Source organism: Colobus angolensis, unplaced genomic scaffold (genome assembly GCF_000951035.1).
Source record: "Colobus angolensis palliatus isolate OR3802 unplaced genomic scaffold, Cang.pa_1.0 Scaffold447, whole genome shotgun sequence".
NCBI lineage: Eukaryota > Metazoa > Chordata > Mammalia > Primates > Cercopithecidae > Colobus > Colobus angolensis.
The window spans coordinates 341,221-352,593 of NW_012117899.1; the positions used below are offsets into that span (position 1 = coordinate 341,221).

At 44.2% G+C, this 11,373-nt stretch overlaps 2 protein-coding genes across 2 annotated transcripts in view; one reads left to right on the top strand and one right to left on the bottom strand.

The window, feature by feature from the left end:
* NIT1 (nitrilase 1) overlaps positions 1 to 1,409 on the bottom strand; it is a 4,407-nt gene extending 2,998 nt beyond the window's left edge. The window contains exons 1-3 of the mRNA XM_011957664.1: positions 1,293 to 1,409; positions 617 to 712; positions 96 to 364 (exon numbers count right to left, since the gene is read on the bottom strand). Of these exons, the coding sequence (XP_011813054.1) occupies positions 96 to 364; positions 617 to 712; positions 1,293 to 1,345 (418 nt within the window). The 5' untranslated portion in view covers positions 1,346 to 1,409. The remainder of the gene's footprint in view (positions 1 to 95; positions 365 to 616; positions 713 to 1,292) is intronic.
* The window catches only part of PFDN2 (prefoldin subunit 2), a 17,002-nt gene continuing 7,026 nt past the window's right edge, over positions 1,398 to 11,373 (top strand). The window contains exon 1 of the mRNA XM_011957584.1: positions 1,398 to 1,553. Within this exon, the coding sequence (XP_011812974.1) occupies positions 1,479 to 1,553 (75 nt within the window). The 5' untranslated portion in view covers positions 1,398 to 1,478. The remainder of the gene's footprint in view (positions 1,554 to 11,373) is intronic.

Here is an 11,373-nt window from a genome sequence, read left to right on the forward strand (position 1 = left end):
CCCGGCCCGACAACTCTTTACTGACTTCTCAAGCCTCTCCCTTATATCTGGCAATCCAGGGACACTGTCCAACTAAGATTCTACCTCTCCCTCGCTCTTTCCCTGATACCTGGCAAGCCGGGTGTATTCTTCCAAAAGTCTCCCACCCAGTGGTTCAGACAGGCGTAGCGTCTCTGCAGGGTCCCGTGCAATGAAGTCAAATGCCTCAGGCAGGAAAGCCAGGCAGGCACCCAGTCTGGCAGCCTCTCGAACCAGCTCAGCACATGTTTTAAAGTTCTGTTGCTTGTCTGGCGTCGATGTTACCTGGCACACAGCCACCAAGGGCAGTTCGCAGGAGGAAGAGGAGATAGCCATGGCTCTGGGCCTGTAAATAGCATAGGCAGGATTCTCAGATTTCATAACACGGGGAAACAAATTTAATGCTAAGGGGTTCAAGTGCAGAGGCAGGAAAGCTGGACTTCCTTTCGATTATGTTCTTACAGGGCACGTTGACCCAGGGCTAGTAGGGCTCACCAATCAAATGTGTGGATAGTTGACACTCCTGTGTCTCCCACTATCCATTTAACAAACTGAGCATCTAAGTGCCAGGCACTGAGGACACAACAAAACGTGTTACCTGGGCTGAGCACAAGGTACTGAAAGTCGAGGTATCCGGAGTCTGGCACACAGAAGGGACAGGAATCTGTGAGGAGGCCTGGTGATGAAGCCCAGCCTGAAGAGGGTGAGAAATGAGAACACCAACCCCTGCCTCAAGCAATAAATTTCTAGGATTCTCTGACTTCTCTCTTTATACTGTGAGCCTGAATCAGGGCCCTGCCAGTAAAACCCTTCTAATCTTCCAAACGCTCTTTACTGTATAAGAAATTATGTGCTAAGGGACAAGATCATACAGTGGGAAGATGGAGGAAGGGGCTCTACTCGCCGCCTGAATAGTTCAACTTCCAATGATCTTACATTAAACTGAAGCCCCTTTCCTTTGACAAACGTTTCCGCAGTCCAAAAGCCATCTCCGGGAACGATCCTTGGTTTTCCCAAGACTCTCTTCTTGACTGTGCATTTGTGCAGTTTTACTGACTCGAAGCTTATTTCCCCTTTCCCCAGAATCTCTCAGGGGAAAAAGTTCGCCCTCCCTCGTGTCCAACCCCTCAATGGTGGGCAAGGCGCAAAGGAACCCAAGCCCAAAGCCGCGCCCCGCCCTCCACCCTCCCGCCGCCCGCTCCAGTTGGCCCATCCCTCCCCGCCATGGGCAGCATCTCTGTTGGACAAGTTAAAGCACCGCAGGTGGGATTCACTGCGGTCGACGGGAGAGAGAGTAGGTCCTACATGAAGATATGGCCAAAACCATTCGCAGGATCGGATCCGGAGGGCGGCCTGGAGCCAGAAGCGCCGCGGCGAGTGGGCGGTAACTCGCAAGCCGGACGTGACGCAAGGCGGGGGGGGCTGAGCTGCGCCGGCCGGAAACCCAGCAGGCGGCGAAGATGGCGGAGAACAGCGGTCGCGCCGGCAAGAGCAGCGGGAGCGGCGCGGGGAAGGGGGCGGTGTCCGCAGAGCAGGTGAGGAGTGGCTAACGCGAAAGAGGGTGCCCACCTGCGTCTGGAATACTGGCGAGAAGGGGACGCCTGTGGCTTGTGCAGGCCTTTACGCTAGTAGCACATGTGCGTGGCACCTAGAGAGGGAAGGGTCCCCGGAAAAGCTAGCCGAACCCCTTGGGAGAGGTAGACGGGTGGGTGGGTGAGAGCCACGCCTCCCTGGGGTGTTGGGTGAGCCTCAGCAAGGGGAAAGCCCTGACATGCAGGGTCTGGGAAGATGCACAGGTCTGAGGGAAGATGGTTTGCTGCTTTCTCTATCTCTCCTCAGCCCCTCCAGACAGGTTATGGCTGGGCAAGACAGCTCGAAACCAACCCCAGAGGATTAGTTAACAGGCTGGCTGTGTAGTCTGTTACGTGATCCTGAACCCAAGTTGACAATCGCCGTCACGCTGCAGAGCCACGTGACTCTCATACTCGAACAGCCTAGTGTTCTATATACTATTTTGATTCGAGAGTTCATTACTAGATCGAATTTTTTTTTTTTTTTTTTTTTTTTTTCTGAGACGGAGTCTCGCTCTGTCGCCCAGGCTGGAGTGCAGTGGCGCAATCTCAGCTCACTGCAAGCTCCGCCTCCCGGGTTCCGGCCATTCTCCTGCCTCAGCCTCCCGAGTAGCTGGGGACTACAGGCGCCCGCCACCTCGCCCGGCTAGTTTTTTGTATTTTTAAGTACAGACGGGATTTCACTGTGTTAGCCAGGATGGTCTCGATCTCCTGACCTCGTGATCCGCCCGTCTCGGCCTCCCAAAGTGCTGGGATTACAGGCTTGAGCCACCGCGCCCGGCTTATCGAATTTCTTTAGCGACCAGAAATCCCTTTCTAATCGGAGTTTGCATTTTCCCCAGTGGCTAGCATTGAGAAGCGTTTGATAAGTTAATAAGAAAACCCTTTGTACCTTGGGAACCGTGTTTTGGTAAGTGGAAAAATAGGAGTGGGAGGAAATCTACACAATAGAAATGAAAACAGGTAACAGCTGTTTTTTTATTATTAATTATTTTTCGAGACGGAGCCTCGCTCTGTCGCCCAGGCTGGAGTGCATGCAGTGGCGCAATCTCGCCTCACTGCAAACTACGCCTCCCAGTTCAAGCTATTCTTCTGCCTCAGCCTCCCGAGTAGCTGGGACTACAGACGCGCGCCACCACACCCGGCGAATTTTTGTATTTTTAGTAGAGACGGGGTTTTACCATATTGGCCAGGCTGGTCTCGAACTCCTGACCTAGTGATCCGCCCACCTTGGCCTCCCAAAATACTGGGATTACAGACGTGAGCCACTCGCTCCTGGCCTACAGCTGTCTTGATTATAGGTTAAGTTTTTGTTGAACAATGAATACAAGCAGATGTATCAGCATAAAGATTTTTATTTTTTTTTGTTTTTTGAGACAGAGTCTCACTCTGTCATCCAGGCTGGAGTACAGTTGCGGAATGTCGGCTCACCACAGCCTCCACCTCCCAGGTTCAAGCAATTCTGCCTTAGCCTCCCGAGTATCTGGGATTACAGGCCTGCACCACCAGGCCCAGTTAATTTTTGTAGAGGCAGGATATCACCATGTTGCCCATGCTGGTCTCCAAGAGCATAGTCTGGTGGGATAAATAAGGAAGCAAAATGCTCATATGAGGCGGAAGATAAGTGTCCTAAGAGAAGTATAAAGTGCTATGGAATATAGTTTCTGACTTGGGGTGGGGGAAGGGAAAAGGAACCTAATATTTTTTAATACTTTCTTGTTGTTGAGATGGAGTCTCTGTTGCCCAGGCTGGAGTGCAGTGGCCTGATGTCGGCTCACTGCAGCCTCTGCCTCCCAGGTTCAAGCGATTCTCGTGCCTCCGCCTCCCAAGTAGCTGGGATTACAGGTGCACCACCACACCTGGCTAATCGTTGTATTTTTAGTAGAGACGGGGTTTCACCATGTTGGACAGGCTTATCTCGAACTCCTGACCTCAAGTGATCCGCCTGCCTTGGCCTCCCAGAGTAGTGGGATTACAGGCATGAGCCACAATACTTTTTTTTTTTTAGAGACCGAGTTTCACTTCGTTGCTCAGGCTAAGTGCAGTGGTGTGATGATAGCCTGCTGCAGCCTCAAAATCCCTGAGTGATCAAGCCATCCTCCTGACTCAGCCTTCTGAGTAACTGGGACTATAGGAAGAAGCCATTTTGAATGGCTAAAAAAAAATTTCTTTGATAGAGATGGGGGGGTCTCACTTTGTTGGTCGGGCTGGTCTCCAACTCCTGGCTTCAGGTGATCCACCTACCTTGGTCTCCCAAAGTGTTGGGATTGCAGGTATGAGCAACCTTGTGTGGCTCCCCCTAATACTTTGTAAGGCTACCATGGGCCAAGCAGTCTGCCGGGTACAGCGATACAGATATAGTAGTTCCCCATTATTTGAGGGGAACATATTCCAAGACCCCAGTAGATGCCTGAAACCTGGAATAGTACTGAACTCTGTTTTTTCTAATACCTATGATAAAGTCTAATTTATATAATAGGTACAGTAACCAATAAAATAGAACAGTTATTACAATACAATAAAGGTTACATGAATGTGGTCTCTTTTTCAAAATATTTTATTGTACTGTAGTCACCCTTCTTGTGATGATGTGAGATGATAAACTGCCTTCCTGATGAGGTAAGGTGAATGACAGCATTGTGATATAGCCTTAGGCCACTATTGATAAGTCAGAAGGAGAATCATCTGCTGTAGATGATCTTGGATCATTGAGCCATGACAATATTGAGCAGGAGATGTTGATGACTAAAGGACAGGTAGCATATGCAGCATGGATAGGCTGGGCAAAAGGATGATTCACATCCTGAGCAGGATGGCTCGAGATTTCATCACGCTATTCACAACAGTGTGCAGCTTAAAACTTATGAATTGTTGGCCAGGTGCTGTGGCTCAGGCCTGTAATCCCAGCACTTTGGGATACCGAGGTGGGTGGATTATCTGAGGTCAGGAGTTCGAGACCAGCTTGGCCAACATGGAGAAACCCCATCGCTACTAAAAATACAAAAATTAGCTAGGTGTGGTGGCGGGCACCTGTAATCCTAGCTACCCAAGAGGCTGAGGTAGGGAGAATTGCTTGAATCCGGGAGGCGGAGGTTACAGTGAGCAAAGATTGCGCCATTGCATTCCAGCCTGGGCAATAGAGTGAGACTCTGTCTCAAAAAACAAACAAACTAAAAGTATGAATTGTTTATTTCTGGAATTTTCCATTTATTTTCAGACATAGGATAACTGGATAATGAGAGACTATTGTAAATGAAATAGACTTTGTCTTCAAATTGCTTTACTCACAGACTCATTTGAGAAAAGACAAACCAGACATTAAAGATTTATATTGTGCTGCACAATCCCTTCATTATGGCAGCTAGAGGAGAGACCCCTAACTAATCACGAGGTTGTAGGATTATGGGGGTGGGCTGGAAAAGGGAAGCTGTGGTATAGTAGGGTGGCTAAGAGCATTCTTATGCACTAGAGTCAGACCTAAGTTTGAATTTCATTTCTACTATTTACTATTTATATATGACCTCCCATGAGTTACATCTTGGCCTCCCCCATCTGTAGAAACATAACAGTACCTACCTTATCACTGAATTTAGAGTATTAGGCAAGACAATGCATGCAAAGTGTTTTGCACAGTGATTAGTGTGTGTTTAGTAAATGCTAGTTGGCTTTTGTTTTCTAGAGGAGAAAATCCTTCAGCTCAATTCTGAAGGATGAGAGAAGTTAAGCAAAGAAGGAAGTGGAAGATTTTCTAGGTAGAGGGAATAATGTGTTCCAAAACACTAAGGCCTGAAACTGCCTGGCATGTTTGGGATGCAGGTGGGACTTAATATTTGAGATGGATTACAGAACTTGAATATGGAGAAAAGGGGATAAAAGAGGAATATAAGATGTCTCTCAGGTTTCTGTCTTTGGTGGATAATGGTGCCATAGGGAATGTAGGAAGACAGACAATTTGGAGGGAAATAAAAGTTTATTTTAGGATTTTGAGTTTAGTTTTCTTGTGGGACAACCAGGTTAAACATTCAGTAGACACTTTGATTTTTAAATCTTGAGATACAGAAAGAAATCTGAGTTGGAGATACAGATTTGAGAATTGAGTTTATGGATGATAAAGCCATGGTTATGTATGAAAATGATCACTTTCTATAGTTTGTACAGAAAGTGAAAAGTAGAACAATAGTAGAACCACTGTTTTAGGGGAGCTAAAGAGAAGCTCTTAGACTTCCCTCAGGAAACTGAGGAAGTGTGATAATTGAGTTTTGAGGCTGTTCCTTGATCAACATTCTCTTGCCTTTGTTTATTCTGGAGAGAACACTGGGTAAAACATTGCAAGATTTATCACTGCTGCAAATTTGAGCCAGGTATGTCCCTTACAAACAAGATGGAAGAAAATAACACATTGTGTTAGACACTTAACTTGTTTTACCTTCTGTTGCTGATTGAGACAGAGTCTCATTCTGTTGCCCAGGCTGGAGTGCAGTGGTGTGATCACAGCTCACTGCAGCCTCAACCTCCCAAGGCTCAGGTGATTCTTCTACCTCAGCCTCCCAAGTTACTGGGACTACAGGCATGTGCTACCCTGCCCAGCTTATTTTTGTATTTCTTGTAGAGATGGAGTTTTGCCATGTTGCCCAAGTTGGTCTTGAACTCCTGGGCTCAAGCAGTCCACCTGCCTTGGCCTCCCAAAGTGCTAGGACTATAGGCATGAGCTGAGCCACTGCTCAGGCTTACCTTCTGTTATTTAATTGCTGCCATTTGAAGTAGGTTGTATTGTCCTCCATTTATAGGTGAGGACATTTTAATTTCAGAGGTTTTGGTTAACTTGCCCAAGGTCAGTAACTGGAAGAGCAGGATTTTTAAATGAGGGACTTAAGAATCAGGTAGACCTATTTTTTCCACTTATGCCATGATTGTATTAGAGATATTTAAGCAGAACCCTGAAGGAGTGGATGGATTTGAACAGGTAGCAGTGGGAATAGAAAGTAGAGAATGTAAGAGGAGAGTAGTTGAGTAAGGCCATAGAGGTCTTTGAGTGCAGGGCAAAGAATTTGTGACCTTTTAACATAAGCAGTGAGGAAGTCGCAGAAGGATATATGTTATATTATTAATTGTTTAACTCTTACATAAAATAATACATTTATTGTTGGAACTGTAGAAAATACAGGAAAAAGTTCAAACCAGGAAATAAATTGCCCGTAATCCAACTATCCAGAGATAGCTTTTCTTGCCATTTTGGAGTATATCCTTTGAGAGATTTTTCCCCCTCCTTTATCTTTTTATGTATATATGTGTGGATGGAAGGGGGGCGTTTTGTTTTGTTTTGTTTTAACATATTTTATAAAATTAGGATTATACTACAGTATGTACTGGATTGTAATCTGTTTTTTAAGCCTAATAGTATATGTTGAACATTTTTCTATGTCATCTAAGTGTTAGGAAGATTAAATTAGCAGTGTGTACAGTAGATTTGGGGAGTCTAAAAATAGGATCATTTAGAAGACTATTGCAGTGTTCAGACAAGAAAGTAATGAACATCTGAACTAAGGTGATGTCAGTGAGCCTAAGAGAAATTGCCAAAGTAAGTGCAATACATTTGGCAGTTGATGGGATTATGGTATGTTCAAAAATGAACCTGGGTATGGTGGCAAGTGCCTGTAGTCCCAGCTACTCAGGAAGCTGAGACAGGAGGATCACTTGAGTCTGGGAGTTTGAAGCTATAGTGTGCTATAATCATGCCTGTGAATAACCACTTTTCACCAGTCTGAGCAGCATAGGGAGACCCCATCTTTAAAAACAAAACAAAAGATGAAACTAGCGTTTCCTACCAGGAGGGCTAGAGTGATGTCAGTAGCAGAAATAGAAGAGATAAGAAGATCACTTCAGCTTTGAACAACATGAGTTTAAGATATCCATGGGACATTTAGATGGAGATGATCTATAATAATAGCAGCTACTATTTATTGAAAACTTGTTATATGATAGATATTGTCCTAAGTTCTTGATGTAATTACTTAATCCTTACGACGTTCTGTGAGGCAGGTATTATCTGTTTTTTATTGGTGAAGAAACATCAGAAAAGAAGTAATTAATCCTTATGCATTCTGTGAGGCAGGTATTAATCTGTATTTTATTGGTGAAGAAACATTCAGAAAAGAAGGAACTTGTCATGGTCTGATGTTAAGCCATTTCTGTCAGGCACAATAAAGCTCCTTCCTCTTAACTTGTAAATGTGGGACTAGAATTTCTGAAAAGGCCTGGTTTTGCAGGCAATTAGAATAAAGGCAATTGCTGGAACTATAGAAGTAGCTAAGAGTGCCACTTGAAATAGTATAGATTACCCTGATTTGATTATATGAATGTATCAAATTATCACATATACCATGAAAATATGAGAGTATGAATCAATAAAAATAATTTCAAAAATAATATAAGGTAATGAAGAAGTGCTGTGAATGGAATCTTAGATCCTGTGGCCATTGTAGGAGTGAAAGAGGAAGAACTTTCAGAAAGGAGAAAGAAGGAGGCTTGAGATAGGAAGGAGAACTGAAGGGACCTGGAAACCAAAGGGGAGTCGAAGATCTACATTGTATCGGGCACTTGACCTATATCTCAGTTAGTTCTCATTGTTACCCTGTAGCAGTGGTTCTCAATTGGCATGATCTTTTCCTAGGAGACATTTGGCAATGTCTGGAGACATTTTTGGTTGTCACAAGTAAAAGGGGTTGCTACTGGCTTTTAGAGGGTATAGTCCAGGGATTAAACATCCTATAGTGCCTGAGACAGCCCTTATAGCAAAGAATGATTTGGCCTAACATGTCAGTAGTGACAATGTTGAGAAATCCTGCCCTGTGGTATATTAGGTCCATTTTATAAATGCGGAAACAAGGAAAGTAACTCAGTCATATAGCAAGTAAATGGCAAAACTGGGATTTCAACCCAGGTCAGAATAGGAAGTTTGGGTTCTTTCCACTTTACTCTGTTGCTCCTTGGATCCCAGTACTTGGGGAGGCTGAGGCAGGAGGATCTCTTGAAGCCATGAGTTTGAAACCAGCTTGGGCAACATAGTAAGACCCCATCTCGGACCGGGCGCAGTGGATCACAAGGTCAGGAGATCGAGACCATCCTGGCTAACATGGTGAAACCCCGTCTCTACTGGAAAAAAAAAAAAATTAGCCGGGTGTGTTCGTGTTGGCGAGCATCTGTAGTCCCAGCTACTCAGGAGGCTGAGGCAGGAGAATTGCTTGAACCCAGGAGGTGGAGGTTGCAGTGAGCCAATATCGTGCCACTGCACTCCAGCTTGGGCGACAGAGCGAGACTCCATCTCAGGAAAAACAAAAAACAAAAAAAAACACACATCTCTACAAAAATTAATAAATAAGAATTTCATGAAGAGAAGGGATGAGTACTATTATTTGATGGAGTAATAAGGTCAAAAAGTTTTCTTTGACAGAGAGTTGAGTATGTTCTCCAGAAAAGGGGGCACTGAACTGAAAAGAAGGTAATTAGTGGAGCAGTATCCCAGATCATGCTTTTCCAGGTTCATCCAGTCATAATTCTCTACCTCTTCTGTTCCATTGAAACCAGTAAGAGTAAATGTCATTTAAGAAGACCCAAGGACATTTTGGAGAGAAAGGTAATGATTATAGATTTTTTCCTAAAATTATTAAAACTATATGATAAACAAAAAAGAAAACAGGAATATAAATTTGCTTTTATAAGAAATTAGTATTTGACAAGCCAGGGATAATATATTAACAGAGATAGATTTTTAGAATTAGACAAACCTGGATACAAATATGATTTATGCAGTTCACTAGGTTATTTTATTTTTTATTTTTTGAGACGGAACCTTGCTCTTTCACCCAGGCTGGAGTGCAGTGGTGTGATGTAGGCTCACTGCAACCCCCGCCTCCCAGGTTCAAGCAGTTATTTTGCCTCAGCCTCCCGAGTAGCTGGGACTACGGGCATAAGCTACCACACCCGACTAATTTTTTGTATTTTTAGTAAAGATGGGGTTTCACCATGTTGGCCAGGCTGTTCTCGAACTCCTGAGCTCAAGTGATCTGCCTGCCTCAACCTCCCAAGGTGATGGGATTATAGGTGTGAGCTACTGCATCCTTCCCACACTGTTTTGCTTTGTTTTGTGTTTGTGAGACACAGTCTTGTTCTGTCACTCAGGCTGGAGTGTAATGGCACAATTTGGGTTCACTACAACTTCCGCCTCCCAGGTTCAAGCGATTCTCCTGCCTCAGCCTCCCTAGTAACTGGGATTACAGGCACCCCCCACCACGCTCAGCCAATTTTTGTATTTTTATTAGGGACAGGGTTTCACCATGTTGGCCAGGCTGGTCTGGAACTCCTGGCCTTAAGTGATCTGCAGGGTTTCACCATGTTGGCCAGGCTGGTCTGGAACTCCTGGCCTTAAGTGATCTGCAGGGTTTCACCATGTTGGCCAGGCTGGTCTGGAACTCCTGGCCTTAAGTGATCTGCAGGGTTTCACCATGTTGGCCAGGCTGGTCTCAAACCCCTGGCCTGAAGTAATCAGGCCACCTCTGCCTCCCAAAGTGCTGGGATTACAGGCATGAGCCACTGTGCCTGGACCCACACTAGGTTATTTTGACCACCACACAACACTTCACCAGCCTTGGTCTCCTCATTTACAAATTGAAGGTACAGGTCTTACAGTCTTTTTTGTTTTTTAGAATTAAGTGAGATAGTCTAGCACAGTGCCTGGCATATAATGGGTGTTCCTTTACTGTTGAGACTATGGAAGGCAGATTATAGTAGGACTATGAAAGAAATAGATATTTTAAAATAGGTTGCATTTGCGTATTTAAAATTTTAAAAGAAGATATTAGAAGGTAGTCTCCATGGTGGAAAATAACACAATATACATAGAAAATATTTTGTCAAATTATTTAAGTAACTAATATGCATTTATATGTGAGCACATAGAAAGGGTTAACATGGGCGTGGAAGATGGCCAGATTCTTCTGCTTCCCAGAAGAATCTAAGTTGAAACCTGAAGAAAGAATTAGACTTAGGCAGAGAAAAACTGAATGAGAGAGGTTTGGGAAAGTACACCAAAGGTAGGGTGAAGATTCTATGCAGATGCCTGAAGACAGCTGTTAAGGGAAACTACCAGTAACTTAGGACACTGAGTGCTGAGTTAAGATGTGGAGGGAATGACTGATTGGGAGAGGTAAGCTGGAACCCGGTCTTTATGGGACTTTTTGAGGAGTTTAGATTTTATCCTGTGAGCATTGGGAAGGTTTTAGGCATAGGAATAATTGGTTAGATTTATATTTTTGGTCACTGATGCTGCAATGTGGGGAGTGGATTAAAGGGGGCAAATCAGGAGACAGTATAGAAATAAGGAGGGTATAGTAGTACAGATGTAATTGATTTGATGTGGATAGTGAATCAAGGATGATTCCAAGGTTTCTGGAGTTATATTCCAACTCTAAAAAGTATTAAATTAACAAAAATAATAAAAGCTACCATTAGGGCTCTGGGGAAAGACATATAATCATGATATTGCTGGTAGCAATGTAAATTAATCTGGTTATCTTGGAGAGCTTTCAAGCGACATGCAATGGAAGCTGTAATAATACTAATGCCCCTTTTACTCATTGACCTTACTTTTGAATACCATTCAAGAAATTCAAGAAAAGTGGCTATAAATCGTGCACTCTTTGTCCAAAGTGGTTTTTTTTGTTTGTTTGGTGTTTTTTTTTTTTGAGATGGAGTCTCACTCTGTTGCCCAGGCTGGAGTGTAGTGGCA